Source organism: Dufourea novaeangliae, unplaced genomic scaffold (assembly GCF_001272555.1).
Source record: "Dufourea novaeangliae isolate 0120121106 unplaced genomic scaffold, ASM127255v1 scaffold8, whole genome shotgun sequence".
Taxonomy (NCBI): Eukaryota; Metazoa; Arthropoda; class Insecta; order Hymenoptera; family Halictidae; genus Dufourea; species Dufourea novaeangliae.
In genome coordinates, this window is record NW_015373923.1 from 5,002,943 (window position 1) to 5,023,037 (window position 20,095).

Genomic DNA, 20,095 nt, shown 5'->3' on the forward strand with positions numbered 1-20,095 from the left:
GTACGTAGCCAGACACGCTGCATTTCATTTTTTTTCAAGTCATAAATCGTCGAAATTATACGTGATACCATTATTTTACGCAAAATTTCATAATGTCATTTACCACATTAAACATCGGAGCCAATTTTGTTTTACACAACCATTTAGGCGAATACATACAGCTAGAAATTATACCAAGAAGGTTGTTTCTATTTATAATACTTATAAAGGGAAACCACATTTTCACTTGAAATGTTTCATAAAATCCATTAAAAAAGTGTAAATATATTTCTTAATGTCGTATGAATTATAAAGTATTATTTTTTAATAACTAGACGGAAAGCTTAGTGTCGGTTCTCAGGGACTGACACAGCGTGTAACGAGTTAAATTATTATTTAACGTGGCAGTCAATGTGTTAATCATCCATAACACATATGTGCATATATATATATATATATATATTTTTTTTTTATTTATTTCTATGTGTAAATTTACCCCCAGAAGTATCAACATACATTTATGAATCACCCTCTTGTAAAGTTTCCAATTCCGCCTCGCGACGCAACAGTAGTATTTATTGTTTAGCGTCCAGTTTATTAATACGTGAGCCAAATTGGGAGGGAAGGGGGGTGCATAAAGTACGATTGAGAACACCAAGGTTTGAAGGGGGCAGCCAGCCAGCCAGCTAGACCGGAGTTATTGTCGACGGGGCCGTAAACCTTCCTAACTGGCCGGATTTACATAGTAGTCGCGTGTAAACTGAAACGTTAACTGCCTGTGAAAACAGCGACACACAAGAGATTTGCATGCTGTTTTGTCATGCTTCCTCTGTTCCCGTCGCAACTAGAAATCATACACAATTTGTAGACAATAATATATTTTCTCTATGAAACACGAATCTCTAAATATAATCCTTACGCTGGGAATAAAGGTTTTCCCCGATTCTTTCATCCGTATTTTCTTGGAACCCGTGATTCCGCTTCCATCGATTATAATAGTTCCTTTTATCGATGATTCTTTCCACGAAACACCATCGAACGGACATGTCGAAAACAACCAGTTTTCTGTTCGTTTATGTAACCGAAGTATTGATTTTACATTACAATTGTTTCTTTCCACGTGTATTAAATAAAAATACAACCCGACCTAACTTATATTCTTATATTTAATTATCTTACAAAAATTATATTTTCAACATTATATGCTTCCATCAACGTGTTGTACGAAGTATATGCATTACATTTCGTACGTAAATGCATACATTTACTACACTTCACGTTACACACTACTGTGACATATATTTAGGGGAAAATCAATGAACTCCTATTATACGAACTGTTTTGTCCCAGTAAATCGGTCCTGTCAAAGCATGCCAGAATTCTGTAACGACCGAGTGATATGTGAGGTTCGACCTGGCAGAGACAAATCCGCGAGAGACATTTACACGCGCGCGGGTGGTGGATCCACATAAATTGTCTCCCGTGTCTCTGAATCACGCGTCTTCTCTGATCGTGGTTTTGCGCGGGGGGAGACACTAAAAACGTTGGTAAACAAAAGCAATCGTCGTCGTGGTTCGCGTTCTCTGGTGTGTAATTCAGGGTCGAGAGGTTTGTGCGCTTCGAAGTGGAGAGAGTGACTCATAATGCCCGACCGCACCACGCGCGGTCGCGCGAGCATCGATATCAACTTTTACGTCTCGGATGTCACCGAAGGCGGCGATTCTACGCCGCGGGACGAAACTGTGGCGTTTGTTCTCTCCATCGCACAAAAACAGGCGTTCATCTGAACGCCTCTGTGACACTCATAATGTCGAGACGAGAAATATTTCCCGAGAAGCCTTTCGATGCACGGGAATCCCGCCGCCATCTTGGATTCCCAGAGTACGAGTAGAGATGTTCGATTACGATTCGAAGCTTTGGAAGATCGATTCACTTGGGTAACACATATAGTAACGGCCAAAATTGTGGGACCAGAGTTTATGATTGATGGAACAGGAACTCATTAATTCTGTTAAGTTAAAATAAAAGTTACGAAATCAGTACGTGTACAAATTACTTCCCATGAGTTTTAACGCATCACCTTCATTAATTCTTTGTAGATTAAGATTTTCTTTTTTCTTTAATTATCAGAGCTGGTCCCATACTTTTGGCTGTTAGTGTATGTGTTATACACAGTGGTCAGTGACGTGTTACCCAAGGGAATCGATCTTCCGAAGAATCGGAATCGAACATCCCCTAGATACACGGGAATCCCGCTGGTCGCTGCCATCTTGGATTCTCGAAGTACGAAATGGAATCGAATTGGGGTTAGGCTCTTCTTCTGCTTCCGTGTTTCCACGGGTGATGCAGTTCTTTTCAAGATCGAACGACATTGAATATTTCTCAGAGGCTTCTAGTAGGATTTTAGGTCTGAAAGTGTACATAATTCTTTAGGAATCCTTGAAGGATTTCGTTCCTTCACTTTTGGATTTATTTAGTAGACTTCATATGCTTTTTCAATTCATTTACCTTCCAATATTTGCAATTTTGGATTCAATAGACTTTGTTATTTTTTGTAATTCCTTTAGCTTCCCATTTTTTATAATTTCGGATTTAGTAGACTTTATTTTTTAACAATTCCTTTAGCTTCCTATTCTTCATTATGTTTAATTTAGTAAAGACTTTGTTATTTTTTTCAATTACCTTGGAGGTCAAAATCCCGCGAAGAATTCTCCAGTGTTTATAAACGAATGCATCATCCCCTCGTCCACGATCGCGACATTATCGATATGAACTTTATTCTCCCGTACGCGAAGCGCCGGTGAATCATAGGGAGGATCGCGTAACAAGCCTCTTACAGCAGACCCCGCCGTATCTCTGTTTACAATTTGATTCGCGTCGATTTCCGCGCGCGCGCGCGCCTTGTGATCGTTGATGATTCGCGTCTCGATTATTCGCTCTCGATTTGTTGATGGTCGGGCAAACATTCACGCAATAAAATACCACGATTAATCCAACATTAAATCGCTAATTGCATTTATCCACTCCACTAGAAAAACGTGAAAATATTTTCGTTTTCAAAAAAATATATTCATTTTAATAGATACCTCAAAAATTGCATATTTTTTTAAGGTATATTTGGACGGTACCCACCAAAACTTATAAGGTACTATAATGACATCCAAATATTAGAAAAACAGTGTTTTTGTAACTATTGGTGCTGTTATTTATCATGAACAAACACGTCGTTTATAAAAAATTTTATTTTAAAAAATGTTTTAAATAGTCTTGAAATAAGTATTGTTCTATTTTATGAAAAAAAAATGTTCCAGACTGAACGAATCCACAATGCGCGGTTTTTATTCTCGTTTTATTCTCGTTGTCAGGATTCTCTGAACGGATGGGCACTGCTTATACGCAGAATAGACTCACGCGATGGTAATAGTCATGAATAGACTGCGGATGTTTATGCAAATCCAAACTTTTGTGGATGAATTTTGGAAAACCAGACATAAACAGAGACTGACTTTCTTCACCAATGGTTCTAATACGTTGGAAATAAATCAATGCATTTACTAAAATTACTAAAATCGCTGTTTTATTCAATTCTACAGATTCACTTATGCTATAAATGCATAAAATCTGCAGTCTAGTCATGAAGTAATCGGTATTTCGATGGCTGCTTAATTGTTACTCATCGCAAGGAAGCATGCAAATACATCCACGGATCATCGTTAACGATCCGATTGTTTCTGTGAAGTGATCATTAGACTGGGGATTTCATCCACTAACGGCATACAAAATTGTCTGAAATTCAATATATTAAGAAGTTTGAACAGATTTTAGTACGGTTTTCGTTTTATGCTAGGGTTCTATACAACCTTCAGACACAGTACAGAAATGTCTGTTTGTTTCTAGATTTCTAAATCCCCGTAGTTGTATCTAGACGTATTCTGATTTTTTTTTATAAATAAACAACAAACCTACGAAAAGAAGGCCACGAATTAGTTTGTACACCTAATAAGTAAATTTTTAAAGATTGACACTCTTAAAGATTCGCAGTCCAGTGATCATATCGTTTACGCAGTAAGATTCGACGAGTGACTCTGTCGCCGCCATTTTGTTTCGCCATCTTGGTCCCCGAAGGTTGTATCTGGACGGTTAATAGCGTTTCGTCATTTCTAAAGCCGGACGAATCACACACATCACGTCAAAGTCCCGATTTATCAGAGCGACACTTATTTCACCGGATGATCTCGTCGTTTCAAAAAGTGACTAATCTCAACTTTGAACCTCGCGCCGTTCTAGAGTGACTAATCTCCGCCGCGAGTTCACGAGCACGAGTGACGTCTTAACGCAAACACCTCGGAGGGAAGAGATCGTTTTCTCCAGAAATTCTTTTAAATATCCCATTGCTGGCCAATGAGATCACGACCGGGAATAGGAGCAATCTTGGTGGACCAACGATGATTCTTCTTTTTTTTCCACCGCGTGAAAATCACTGGTCGATGACAATACTTGCATTGCTTGGGGCCTTGACGAATGACGACGCATCGAGATCGTAATAAGCGTTTCTCTCTAAACGTTAGTCATTAGCCTTCAAGGGATTTCCATCACGCGTGTCGAATTGAATCACACGCTGCGATCAATCGATATACACTACTGATGGAAGGATGGGGGAGGGTGCACAGGGATGCATTTATCTGATTTCGGTCGTGATTGGTGTCTGGTAAAGTCTTCGAGATAGAAGCTGACCTAGGGTCTCGTCCATAGACAAATGTAATCTCGATTAATTGCTTCTGGTGTTAACCCTTTTGAGGAAGGACTTTTTTAAAAAGTTGAACTATGTATATCTTAGGTGTGCACAAAGACACGAAACCTTTTGTTTTTTAAATGAAACTACAGCATTTTTTTTAGGTATTCTTTATTATGACGAATCGAGACAAATCCAACGACTATAAATATGTTACAAACAAATATAGAAATAACGGGAAAAAAGTTATCAGAAGTTGACACAGCTTGACCATACAATTCTAGTTCGGTTTTCTACCTTGGCTGCTGAACGTCTAATACATCGTTCTCTTTATAAATTTTATTTTATAAATAATTGAACTTGGTAGCAGATATCCCAGCAGACATTAGAACGTATTATATATGCATTATCCTGTCAGTCTCGAAAGGGTTACATTTCTGGAGTCAACTAATTCAATCACTGGTTAAATTCCACGCCTCTCCTCTTCGAAACGAATGTTTCACGTTCTACAAATCACGCTCCAGTAGGTCGTTTTCGAGTGTTTTCAGCATGAATAAGCCGCCAAACATTTCCTTCGGTACCAGGAAATTCAGTAAAAGGAGCGTCCTTGTTCGATGACTAATGTCCCTCTCCCTCTCTCATTAATGGTCAGAGTTCAGAGATCTCATGGTTCATCGGCAGTGGTCCCGGATTTTCCCCCAAAATCAGCCACGTGCTCGATTAGCCTGCATCGGGAATTCCTTCGAAGATTATCGTGACCGCAACAATGCCTCGCGGAAGAAGGAAAACTCTCACGAGATATAAAACACGAGGATACACGAGCTCTGGCGTAAAATTCAAATCACCTGGAACCCGTTGGTGAATTACGAGCCTCGATAGAATCCGTGACGTGCACGGTGTTTAATCAAACGGAAAAAAGGTGCCGTGCATATGACTAAAATCGAGGGACTGTCTTCGGATTTAGAATTATGTTTAATCTGGAGAATAATTTCTTAGAGAAATAAGTAGAAATATTTTGCTTTAGAATTCAAATTAAGTGATGATTTTTAAAACGTTCAGGACTGTCAGATCGAAACAAATCGTGCAAAAAAAAAAAATAATTCAATTTTCGTTTAGACCGCGTTAAATCGAAATTGTGTAAAAACAGAATTAAGTGTGTAGCAGGGACCATCAGCATTGTCTATCAGCTATCTTGTCCCCGTGGAAAAGTTTCGATCGCGGCCAATAGTTTCGCGAGAGCGCGCCTAAAAGAGCCACGATAAGTCGTAAAATTAGACGCAAGTTTGTGGGTAAATTGCGTAACCGGCAGGTCCCCCCCGTCGTCGTCGGTGAGTGAGTTCTCTTGCACTACAAATGCAGACCCGTGAATCATTGCGTACGGGGAGCGAGACGCATAATGCCTCGGATTTATTTTTGCCCCGAGCCGAAACTCCACCTTTGATCTTTCGTTCCACTCTGACATTTTTTTTTCGAAATTGTATTCTGCAGATGCACAGTGTTCCTTCTCGCCTCGAGCAGGGCCAGAATGAATATTGTATTAGTGCCCTCGATTTACTTTCTAACCTCATCGATGATTAACACCGAGTGAGTCGGAGGAGACAAAAGATCCCAGTGTCAATCTCGATTTTTGAAAACCTACTCATTTTAAACCTCTTCTTTTATCACTTTAATTTATGTAATCTTTAATATAAACTATTCTAGTTGAAAGTACAAACATTAAACTTCAAAAAATGGGAAGGTGGTATTCCAAGTTTGAAATCACTTGGGATGACTTGTTCCTTATGTGCACTTCTTAAGAACTTCCAGAATCTATGAATTCTCCAAGTGTTAATTGTATTATTATTGGATCGACGTGTGAAATAAACGTCTGTCCAGTTACTAAATACCACGGTAACTAATATATATGGGGTAACGTAATTTCGTATGCAAACGGAGTCAATTCAAAAAGAATCCCCAACTGGCTGGGGAAAGAATCGATGATAAAGGCCAATCGGTGAATCATTGCGCCTGACCCTAACGAGCCGCCATTGTATATCGAAATAACTCTCTACGCTACATTCGATTCAATTCAAATTACACATTCTATCTTTTCTGTACGTTACAATTCTTTTACACCTCAGTGCTTGGAATATTCTACTCTTATATATCCGTTACGTATTGGAGCCTGCAATTCCGTTCAGAATCTAAATGACCATTCGTAATACTTCAGAAAAAAAAAGACATTCGTTCCATGAAGACTGTGGAGAACACATGGCGCACAGTGGGACACACGGATAGGGCTTCGGTGCATCAACAGCAGGGTCAACAGATTCATCTCTCGAGTCTTCTCGAACTTTCCATTCTGAAAAGGTCGATATCTATCGACTGTGTTCGGCAATTAAGAGTCGAGTGCTGTTACGTTATGTATATTTACGAGCGCGAGTCGCCGCGGCGCGCGCGACAAGGTCGTCATAGGACGCCGTTGCGTGCCGCTACGAACGAAATGCACGAAGCCCCGCGAAAACTAGGAAGAACGGGAGACAGAGGGAGAGAGAGGGAGCGAGACAGCGAATAACCATAGCCCTGTGGGCGCGAGAGAGACAGAGGGGAAGCGTGTACACTACAGCAGACTGGTAGCGGCCCGTACACACTCGACTACGTTCGTGTGCCTTCGTCTCCGCGATTCGCATACGTCACAGCGGGGCCGGCCAATCGGCGTCGAGTCGGATGACTCATCTAGTCGAGCCTCATGTAAACTCTCTCGTGCCGTTTAGCCAGCAGTCTCCCGCCAACAAGCAAAAGGGCAAGCGTCGCGTTTGTTCCACGTACTACTACCCGTCAGTCGTACAGTTCTCGTTTTGTTGTGAACGCATAAACACCACGCGTCTTCTGTTTAACGGAGACTTCATTGTTTCGAGGAAACCGAGCGTCAATCAGTATATTTCACCAGTCGAATAAAGTCAGACACACGACATAGAGACAGTTTCTCTCGCGTGTACTCGCACACACGTTTGCGTAACTTCGAGCCGCGATCGTTTTGCGATCCCGCGACAGTGATAGACGCACGGACCCCGAGGATATATTCCGTTTTTGTTCCCCGTTTCTGTTACTTGGTGAGTGTCAAATGGTGCGGTGAGACCCGTCGAAAAATCGTGGAACGAATCTCGAGCACGAACATGAGGATGAAGAAGGAAGCACCGTGTCTTGTGCTGAGGCTGCTCCCTCTGGAGAATCTTGAGCCATGGGGTAAGAGGATCTCTGGTTTATGCCCTTCTTGTTCGGTTAACGTGATACCCTGGGATTTCTTGCCGATACAATGACACGAAATCATGAAATTTGTGGACTCCTTTTGTTATAAAACTTATCATCGAACATTTGCCCAATGACCCTTCGAGACTATACTGTCCTGTTAGATGGAACAAGATAGTTTTTTTTTACGTTTTTGTTCTTTTTCATTTTTTAACATTTTATTCGATCCACGATCGTATTTCCCTTTCCATTGAGTGATTCGAATTCGAGCGCAAAAAAGAGTACCTTTATCTCAATAGGTTCTTTTGTGGATCTTTGAAGTTTGTCAAAAAGTGATACGTCCCGGTTGTTGTCGTCACCGGATCCAGGGAATGACGTCAGTTTTCACGTTAAATAAAACTGAATTATCGTCCATTTGGTCAGAGACGTGTTTCAGGACATTTTGTTTATCTTTGAATCCTTATTTACGTTCCTCGTTGGCCAGACGCCAGTGACATCGCGGTTAATCACACTTCATGGCCTAGTCACGATACCTCGAGACAATTTGTGGATGGTTACTTGATCAATTTGTAGATATTCCTAGGTGTAACATTCTGGGAACCGTGGAATTATCGGGTCATCGAATTTATAAACTATTCTCGTATTAATCGCAATGTTCAGATCCCACGTAAATAAGGGTTATATGCAATTTTTACCCAACTAGTTCCTGGTAGCATTACGATTCCATTTAGAAGTGTTCGATAACCTGTTTCCATTTGGTCGTCTAATCTCCCAAAGTCGCACGGAGGACAGCTATGGGCAATGGTATTTCTGAGACGTCTGGGGTCTCTGCCTACGATGGAAGAATACGAAGTCTGACCCGACGCATGCTGGTAAATACAATCTCCGGCGAGCACGATGACTCAGGCTTCGGTATCTCCTCGGATTTTAGGCGTAAACGCGTGCCCGATGACTCGTTTCTCGTTTTAATCGGCCGGGAATGGTGGAATTCATGGGATTCCTTATTCCCCCCCGGTGGCTGCGTTTATAAAATGCTTCTCTTCGTGCTTTGGCTAATCGGATCGCGCTCGTTTTCTGCATTAAATCACATAACCAAGATAACAAGTTATCCACCATATGACTACAAAGAACATTCTGTCGTTTTGTCTCGTGTCCAATGATAAGACGTCTGACCCCCATGGAGTTGTTACAGAAAGATTGGACATTCGTGAGATTTCGTCGTCTTGCTTTATATGCTTGGGGGGTATTTCCATGAAAACGCTCGTTAACTTATCGTTTAATGAAACAGTCATGGAAACAGGTACTTTTTATTCGTAATAACGTGTGGAATTTATATAACAAGTATAGACTCTTTATTATTTCTACCTGTTAAGGATTATTTTATAGTTTACATCACTTGTCAACAAGTAGGTAACGGTACTCGTATCGCAAATTGATAAGTCCCCAGATTATTTTTACTTGTGCTTATTTATTAAGAACCCGAAGTACGATCTGCCGTGTAAAAATTTATGCTGCTGATGAAATGTACACGTCGCGTGGCTCTGTGTGTACATGAATGGTTTCAAGTGGGTATGTAGGTCGTCTCATTTGGGTCATTATAACAATCAAGTTGCTCGAGGGTTCATTGCTCTCGTTTCTCAGGTACCATCGGAATGGTTTAACCCCGTTACAATGTTAATTTCCAATGTCGGTGTTTTTATTATAAATTACCAAGTTTTTCGTTTAAATTTGCAAATCATCGAAATGTGTCTGAGACAACGGGACACGGATCATATTCGGCGGATCGTCCGTTGGAAATCAGGCCAATGCCCTGACAACGAACACGCGTACTAATTTTCTTAATACGAATTCCGACCTATTAAGCCTAATTACCGTTCGCTGGTCGCTAGGAATATCGCGATGTTTAAATGCGAACTTGTGACGTCACATGCATACACCATAGGCGACTCGTATATACTTCGTTATGGCGTGATCGTGCTACATTAGAACGCCCACAGCAGCAAAGCTGCGATTTCCCTCAAAACCAGTCTTCGCCACGGGATGCCGATAGGCGGCGCACTTGTGCCACTTTGTTAGGGGATAATCTAGATTAAAATGTAAACCATACTCTAATATGCTTGAAAACCTGCCTAACGAGATCTCCGAAAACCGTTACACTAGTATGTAATCCCCAAACGATGGCCGCCATCATGAGGAAATTAATACTTAGTCACAAGATTACCATCGCAGTACCTATACAGGGTGATACAAAAAGAGGGTTTGTAACTTCTAAGGTAAATATTACTCGCCAAATAATGAAAAAAATCCTAATAGACATGGGTGGAAAAATTAATATTTTAAGAATGATATATAATCTTTCGCTATCGATCGAGCTATCGGTACCGTATGCAATTTTCCGATCCACGTTAATCAGGACTTTTTTTCGTCATTTAGCGAGTACTATCTACCCTAGAAGTTACGAACCCTTGTTTTTCATCACCCTGTATACAGTTACTTGAAGCATTAGGATAAAGGGCAATTTTCATAGACGCGAAATTACACCGTATTTCCATATCCAAGCCGCTGTGTCCGTTCATTGTACGCGTTTAGCTCGAAATGCACGATTTCCGGCAAAATCACGGTACATAGTGGGTCAGGGAATCGCATCTGCTTAGACGGAAACCTCGTTTCCATGTAACGACCATAGTCGGTCAGTCGTAATTACATAAAAATGCGAGTGAAGCATATCACTCGAGGAAGTATCGCCAGTTGGCATGATTCAACCTTAGAAAATCGATAAATTTCTATAACATAGAGTTTTGATTAGTTTAATTTCCATCTGAGGCAACTATAATTCGATCACAATTAACCAGAGGACATGGCTACCACACATGTCGGCCTGTCCCGTAATAGATTAAATAAAAGCAAACGTGGGGCGGATTGAATCGAATCCGGAAGAAGGAGGTCCCCGAGCGGTGTGTCTCCTCCCCCACCCTTTTGCCGAAAGGAAGTTTCGTTGCGGCGACTGCGGAATAATCATCGGCCGCGACAAGCCACTAGCAGCCGCGAGGGTTGGTGGCCCTGAGGGACGGGTCGGCAGGGAGGGGGGAGCGAGAAGAGTGACTCATCGTTGAGCCAGGCCAGGCCCCACGAGCTGCAGGTCAGGAGAGGAAGACACTTTTAGCCCACATTTCTTCCGTCCCCCCTTTCCCCCATCGTTACTCAGTGTTCCTTTATTTTTACCCGGGCCGTTTATTCGCGGGCAACCCCACTTCCTCTTTCCTGCCATTTTCCTTTATTGACGAACAAGGACAAGACATCCAGAAATATTTACCCATCGATGATCGCCTTTGGGCTCCTTAAATACCTTCGTTGACTCAACTGTGGGGGGGGGGATTAAGGAAGCTAGGGGCTTATTCTAAAAGCTTTCGATCCCTTTACCAGGGGAATTTACGTCCTTTTGAGGTATATCTCGGAAGTACCCGGCTGTCTCACGGATGCGCCATAGGATATTTCATTGGTTCGTGTAATTTTCATCAAAGACCTTCCGTTTATGTCTACCACTCTAGGAGTTTTAACAGTGGAACTGCAGTTGAAGTGACTGGTTATAAGTACTGATTAAAATGTCGTCACTGTGCATTTTCTAACTTTTACTGCAGTATATACGTGAAGAAGTTCGTTAACCTTCGGTAGGCATACATACATATTCTTTCACACTTCGTAAACACAAAGTGGGTCGTTTATGTCGAAGCCTTTACAGGTTTTACAAAGATCTGAAAAAATTCTGGGATATTTACCATTGTCTCTACTATATTATACAATCCTCCCCTAAGCCAAACGTGTAAAACTTTTGTCAGTAAGAATAAAAATTCGGAAGATTGTCTAGACAAAATAAGAAGTCGTTTGAGTCGTCAACGACCCACATTGCCTACGGAGGGTTAATTCATCTATTTGTATATATTCAATAATTCCTTTACCAATTTGGTACTTATTTACTATTTCTTTACCAATTTGGTATTTATTTATTATTCCTTTACTAATTTACTTATTTATTATTCTTCTACCAATTTGGTACTTATTTACTATTCCTTTACCAATTCTGAACTTATATACCATAATTCATACTCCAGTTCCTTTTATCAACGTTATAGAAATAGAAACACGTTCTTCTACGGTAGTTTCCAGTGTTAAGACCCGAAAGACTTTAAACTCCTTGTGCAAGGTGGGTCCTTATAGGGTTTCGAAAACCGCCACGGAACATTCTCCACTCAAGAGTGCTAAAATTCTAGATTCTTGGGTTCTCTTCGGAGCCTGAAGAATGTGCTGAATTCGCTGAAAAATCCGTTGGGACCCGTTCCTCGGATATCTCCAGTCGCCTGGGGCGTCGAACACAGTACAGGTTTAGATGTAGTACGCGGAAGTATGGCGGACCTGCTGCTCCGCGAAAGGTTTATTAGCTCTCGTCGTTTTCTCGAGAAATCGCTGTGTATACACACAATTCCCCCCTCAGTCTCTGCGATCGCTTTGAATTGTCTGCATTGTGTTCTCCCCAGAAGGGATGCTCGCGGAAGGAGGAACTGTAGAATTTCTGTTTCTGCCGTGGTTATTTGCGGATCGTAAACAGAAAATAATGCCTGGGACACTGTTATGAATATTTCTGGCGAGTCCAGGCCGTGAGCAAACAATGGGATTATATGCGGAAGAGAGAGAGACCGTTACGGGTCCGCCCCATTATGTATTGTGTCGGTCGGATCGGTGACGAGGACGCTTTTAGGATCTGGCCATTGGACGATTTAATTGCATTTGTCGAACGCAACGCTGTGAAACACGGTATCGGGGGCAAATTGACCCTTTATTTAGTCAAGGTAGTTTGTAGTACCTCTTATAACGAAATGCTGTTATGAAACAATATCCTTAGAATATTGGCCAGGAATTGTATGAGTATTTATACATGTTTGTAGTCCTCTGATATGCTGTACAATGGTGCCGGTACTCGGAGATACCATATTTAGCCGTTTAAATAAAAAAAAAGATACGAAATATAGAAAATTGGGGTAACGAAATAACGATAACGTAATTGTGGTCTTAAAGGGTTAAATAATTGTTCGATATTCCTTTGTAATTATATCACTTCCACGGAAATCAGAGTAGGTGATCGAATCACTAGAGCCCCGAGTATACGAAAAATATAGTTTTTGTTTCTTTTTATGTTTGCGTAGAAATAAAATCACAACGTCAAGGTTTTTATATTGGGTAATTTCGAATAGCGATTGTCCGTTAAAAATACGGGAGAAATACATTACATTTAGCTTATGTGATTATTAGACTGCGAATCTGTTTACAGAACCTTTTAACTTGGGGAAATGCAATAAAATAACGGTTTTAATGCACATTAACACTATTGTGCGTTACTATTAACGCAGTAAAGCTTCTAGAAGAGAATTTAAAATTCTGCTCCATTTTCATTTTTAGATATTGGTATCTGAAATTATGAATTTGCATAAACTTCAACAATCTATTGATTATAAGAAACAACTGTTGAGATCGTAAATTTATACCAGTGGCTCGAATATATAAGTCGATTCATCCACTGTACACGCTGTCCCTCCAATTTTGGAAGAACTACTCAAACATCATTCCATTTCCCGTTCACAAGTCACTCGACCGTCCCCGTTGGTTAAACACACAAGCAAAGGATGATATCCCCCTCCCGTCGTTAACGCAACATGAAACTTGTACACCACATGCGAACGAGTTCGTTATAAATCTCCGAGTGAAATTTGGGTGGCGGGCAAATACAGCACCTGCGCGCCCTTCGGTCCAGGGTATCCTGCGTTCTTTTTTCCTCTCTTTTTTTATATGCAATTCGATACCTAACACGGCCAAGTTCCCACGGTCGAGAGAGTGTTGGATGACCTGACTTCGCTAAAGGCCCTAACTGATAATCGCGATCAAGCTCCACTACGTTAAAAAAAAAAAAAAACAAAAAACAAATGAATCAGTAAAGGCGAATTTAAACTTTACAATCTGGATGTTTTCATCTGCATTATATCCAAATTGACCAGTGTACAAACTATAGCCAGTCTCTACTTTTGATCAATTCTGTGATGCACATTAAAAGTGTAAATTCGCCTTAATAGTTGTGGAGGCGAAAATTCTTCTATGAAGACAGTTTTCGTAAAAAGAAATTGGTGAAAATTGCCAACTTCGAGGGTCTATATTTTTCAAACAATTTCGAGAAACAAAACCTGTCAGATCCTACATAGAATCTAACGGACACCTGGTTTCTCCGTTTGTTTTCCAGGTGGACACAAAGAGTTCCATAGGCGGCACAAGGACCTCTGCGAGGACACGCTTCTACCAGCCGGCGGAGCCGGTCCGTCGACCGTTGGCGGTTGCCCCAGTCCCGGTCCTGGTTGCCCGGTGTTGAGCCTATCCGGGCCACCGACACCCCAACCGGCGGACATCGATAGCCATCCAGCGTCCCGTGTACTACCGTTCTTGTACCTCGGGAACGGCAGAGATGCGGCCGATCTTCAGCTTCTTAGGGCGCTAGGCGCCACCAGGGTCCTAAATGTCACGTCACAGCTGCCTGGTTATCACGAGGAGAGGGGCATCACCTACAGACAGATCCCTGCCTCGGACTCCGGGCATCAGAACCTTAAACAGTACTTCGAGGAGGCCTTTGACTTCATCGGTGAGTGTTGCGTGGCCCTTTGATGTTTGCGTAGGGTAGTACACACAGGTTTCAGATACAGTGAATCTTCGATGAGTGTTCCTCGAACATTAAATGTTTCATGAACTAATATCCATATGCGGCTCAAACAACTATCATTGGTTTTAGAATTATTAGCTATATTACTGTGTTAAATCTCATTAAAAAGTTACTGTTATACTTTGGGACGTCTCTGTAGGGGAACACTTATTGAGAATTTACTGTATTCTGTCAGATAGTAATGTTGAACACAAGAAGCACGTTGGGTGTTTGAAACTGGTGAAAGAAAGCTACGAAACTTAAGCTGCGTCTACACTATGTAGCGTAACAGGTTATATAGAAAAGTTAAAATATACTTATTAGAATAACAGGAATGTTACGTAACATCTTGTGTGTTATATAGCACGTTATATGTTATCCATTATGTGTGACACCATTAGTAATAACGAGACGCGAAATGTTATAGAAACTCGTTACAGACTTGTCCAAAATGTATAATCTTGTAACAAGTTATAAAAAGATGTACAGCAAGGTTATACAACAATTTATTATATAACACTGTTTTGCTACATAGTGTAGACGCAGCTTTAAAATCCGCGGTCCATCAGTGGCTAATCCTCCAATAAGCAAACTCTGGGTCGTTCACGTCCAAGCCTAATTCTTGTCACTGGAATTTAGCTTTCGAAACATCCGAACAAATTCTGAGACCTTTATCGAAGTCCCTTTCATATTATACGATCATTCGTTAAGTCAAATGTTTGAAACTGTTATCACGGAAAATAAAAATTCGAAGGGACAATTCGAGAAAAAGTGGGATTTCGCTTGGGTCGTTAGCGACACCTACATTGCCTCTACGGGGAAGGTTAATAAGTTCCAAGGGATATCGATTCATGGCTATTTACCTTTCGTCGATGCTATTTCTTTGATAAAAAGTCGGCTATGAGTTCGGGTACGCTAACGTCCACTCGCAAACAGTGAAACACACGCTGGGCATTAGTCAACTCCGGTTAATTGATGAATTGGACCGACGAGGGAAGCATTTGAATAGTTAGCGGAGCGAGGAAACGCGAGACGCGTTTATAAATGCGCGCAGGGCTGACATTGAACGAGCGAGCGTTGGTCGATCCATTGACGCTTTTCAGACCTGTTGCGCGTGATTCAACAAAAATAGGATAGAAATACACACAGTGATAGAGAGGGAGAGAGAAGTGGCTCGTGGTAAATTAGTCCCAATTGCATCGACGGTGCAAAATGTCATGAGGTTACGACGACATTCATAGAGAAGGAGGCTGTATTTAATTCACTGTGGGAGAGAAAGAGATCAGGCAACACGAGCGTTCACAAAGAGAGACGCTCTGGCCTCTCTCACTCTGTCGATGAGTAATTCTTTCGGCTGACTGGGTGTGTCCTCGGCCAATGATCGTCATTCCCGTTTCGTACGTATACATACCGTTCAGAACTCGACGTCCTACGCTGCACGTAATTCATATTTCATGTAGGATTAGGAAAGACGTGTCTTCGACTCGGAATTAGGGATGTTCGATTTCGATTCGATTCTTCGGAAAATCGATTCTCTTGGGTGACACACGTTATTACCAACCATAAATCAACTACAAATGCATGGGACCAGAGTTCATGATTGATGGAACAACAGTAAGACATTATTCTGTTACGATAAAATACAAGTTACGGAATTAGTACACATACAAATCACTTCCTATGAGTTTCAACGCGTTACCTTCATTAACTCTTTGTAAAATAATAGTTTCCTCTTTCTTTAATTATCACACCTGGTCCCATACTTTTGTCCGTTATACACAGTGGTCAGTGACGTGTTACCCAAGGGAATCGATCTTCCGGAGAATCGAATCTGAATCGAACATCCTCACTCGGAAATTCGAAACGGTCATCGTACTCCAAATCGTTCTAGAGTCTGTATACCCACAGGAAACTTCCTAACGGTCTTGAGGATTTCAAACTGCCTTTATTTCCCCTCATGGGAACCAAGGACTTGATCCTTTGTGACCTGTGCGCCGGTTAAACTTTCCTTCCCTGGCCCTGGGGCCCTGTTTCTCAAGAATAAAGCAATTCCCCCTCGTAAAAGGATGTGTGTGATCTGTTCGCTGCTTTGGGTGCTGGAAAAATATGGCAGGCCGGTGTAGATGGCGCTGAATCGTAACTGTGAATTAATTAAAAAAGAAACTCATTAATACATTCAGTATATCCAAGCCCAAACATTAATCCTTTCCCATTAGAGTATACCTCTTAAGGTACGTCTTCACGTGACAGTAAAAGTCCTAATTTTCGTTGTCATGACACCGTACGACGATATAAACCAACATCACAACAACGTGACATCTAGTTTTCACGACGACAAAAGTCACCAACATTTAAAGTCTTGACCGTAAAACTCACTCTTCCCTGTCACGTGAAAAACGTACCTTCAGTCACAAAATCGCGCCTTCCCAACCGTCAAATCACAAAGAGTTCCCATCTTATCAAACTGACACCAGTTCCCATAAACTAAAACTACTTTAGCAATCATTCCACCATTAATCTCTCCCGAACGATGTGTAGACTCGTCAGTAGTCAAATGAAACTGCAAAAGGGGTTAATAACGTCCCATACAAGAGAGCGTCACCACGCTAAATCTGTAGCTCGCGCGCGCAGGGCCTTGAAGGGTCAAAGTCGTCGCTTTGTTTGCCCACAAAAGACGTCTTAACGGTCAACGCACCAAGGTGCCCTTCATTTCACGCAACAGTCCCTACGGGTGTCGGGACGCCGGCGGCGGGACGGTTGGCCAGGTACAGCATTCCACCAGTTGCACATTCGGTAGAGGACTCTCTTTCCCCCACCCCGTTTGCGCTGTGCACTCACATATACACGCACACACACGCCCGACGGGACCTCGTCTCGCGTTCGTGCACACGCACACGCGTCAGAGAATGCGGTGCAATAAACACACAGGGGGGACTGACATACACTGGGGGAACGAAGAGAAGGCACACACAGCCAGTGGGGCACTGTGAAGGGGGGATTTACTGGTGTGCATTCGCGCGCGCGCGCGCGCGTCTGCGTGACTCATAGTTTCATGAATGGAAGCCTTTCGTCTTCTAGTCCTCGCGCGCTCACGGTGAATGGTCCACCACCGGAAACGGCTGGTTACACCCTGTTTCCGTTACACCGAACTCTGTGTGCGTCGGCCCGCTGACGAGGGAAAAAAACGAGAGCGAATGGTGTTTAGACAGACACGATAGGCGTGATCAGGGAGGGGAGGATCGTAACTGTTCTCTGAGTTCTGTGGCTCTTGGAACTCTTTGGTCAGTGGAGACGAGTTATGCTGAGAAGAATCGTAAATAAAAGGATTTCTGATTCTTCTTGAATACTTAACCTCTTGAGGGATACTGGCACATACGTGTATGTTTCGTTTTTTTTTTTTTATTCAAGCATCATTCTAAAGTTGTAATTAAATATTCATTAGGGAATTCCCTAAGGAAACAGGGATCTTAACTTATTGTTGTTAATATGTATAAAAATAAAAAATATATTCCGGTCTTAATAATTATTTCTCTGAAGAGGTTAAGACAGAACAGTGTGGTCATAGTTATTCATAAAATGAATCTAAATAAAAAAATTGATTATGGAAGTCACACACGTGGCTGTAGAGGGTTATGTTGCGAAATTAGCGTCCTAAGGAAGAGGACTTCTGAAATTGCTCTATCCCTGTCGTTTTAAAAAAGTTTTTAGCGTTAGTAAAAAAATGTTCATGAACGTAGGGTTAATAGGACTTCTACAGTGATTCATTCCAACGTTTCGAATCGCGAGTGGTGCACAGCCAGCCGCCATATTGGACCGATGTTCGCGCGTTCCGAGAACGTGAATCTTCCGTTTTAATTTTAACCTTCCAAAGAACTCACACGGGGTTCCGGGAGGGGAAAGGGTGCAAAACAAGCGGCTAAACTCGAGGGCAACAAGTAACGTCCGATTTCCCAGAACCCGCACACGGTATATCGTTTTCGGGATCGCGACAGGTGTCGCGGGCTTTTTGTCATTGTGTACACATGCGCCTTCTGCCGCCCGAAAATATATCTCTGTAACCGCTGCCCCCTTTCGTTATTTTTCCTCATTCTGACTCACTCATTCCCCTCCTGCGTTTGTCTCTTTCCTCCCTTTACTCCCGTTTCACTTGTTTTTCTCACTCAATTTTCCGATTTTCGCTTGCTTTACCTTCTATGTTCCTCATTTTTGACGTCTTGATCTATATAAGAGGCAATGGACAAAACTATCGAGAGCTTCGAATAAAAAAAGGTTTATTCATTGTTCTTCGATCCTAAGCAAGAGTACCTATTGATTGTAAAATTAAATAACCGGGTCATTTTCGATTAGACACTTATGAAAATCGAACTTCGGTCGAAGCTTTATACCCTATTACTATACTCCCTGAATTCTCCGTGGGAAATGTGTGTCCGTCGACGAACCAACCAAAATTTAATTTCTCCTGGACTGTCCTCTGAATATTTTTATTAATAAAAATGTTACAAAAAAATTAGGCTTGTACATAACCGACCCAGTTTGCCCACGGAGGATTAATGAAATATTGCAAGATTAGATTCGATAACAAGGTAAACCGTTTTATAATCGATGAATTTCATCAGTTTTACATTGATCTTAATTGAACATTTCACGCGACACAATGTCGCGGTTGTTCACATTATCGCGGTGTTCGATCCCCATCTCTATTGGGGGAATGATTTCCCGGTCCCCACGCTCCACTCGATCATTTTCTCGCACCGTTTGTCCGTTTGTCTCCCCTCGACCCCTCTCCTCGAGCTTTCCCCGGTCTCTCTGTCTGGCCATTCGTCAGCCGTGACTCATAGCAGATGCCAGCTCGCAAGAGTCCTACACTACACGAGTAATTCTCGGACGCACGAGACGCGCCGTCGCCCCCCCCCCCACACTCGTGTAGTTATGGGTGTAGCGTTTAGGGGCCCCCGACATGCGCAACACCAACACACCCCTGTGTCGCCGCGGCAAAGGTTTGCCTAAACTACTTCGATTACCCATGACCCCCCTCGATACGGGGCCCAGATAACATTCGTCGCGCTTCTTATCTCCACACGACGATTTATTACCGATTAATCGACACCTCGGGGACTCTTGCTCCGGGTGTATACACGCTTCGATCGTTAGAGCATAATCCTGATTCACATTATGCAGTCGAATTGGGGCAGTTTTATCTTAAACCCTTGCTATTTATCCTGGGCTTGGATTAAGATTTTTGGACCCCGGGAAACTCGAACCTTCTGAAAAAATAAAATACATAAATCTAGAGGAATTGAAATTTATATTAAATAAAATTAAAAAGTATTTAATTAGAAGGCTTAGCAAGGGGCCTCCTAGAAAGTGACTTGGGGCTATAACCTCCGTAGCCCCCCTTCATCCGGCGCTGATTTATCCTTATT

General features: G+C 42.0%; 1 protein-coding gene across 2 annotated transcripts in view; it reads left to right on the forward strand.

The window, feature by feature from the left end:
- Positions 1 to 20,095, forward strand: part of LOC107194973 (dual specificity protein phosphatase 10-like) — an 88,623-nt gene that overhangs the window by 63,219 nt on the left and 5,309 nt on the right. For both annotated transcript variants that reach the window (XM_015584695.1, XM_015584696.1), the window contains one exon: positions 14,223 to 14,615. In XM_015584695.1, the coding sequence (XP_015440181.1) occupies positions 14,223 to 14,615 (393 nt within the window). The remainder of the gene's footprint in view (positions 1 to 14,222; positions 14,616 to 20,095) is intronic.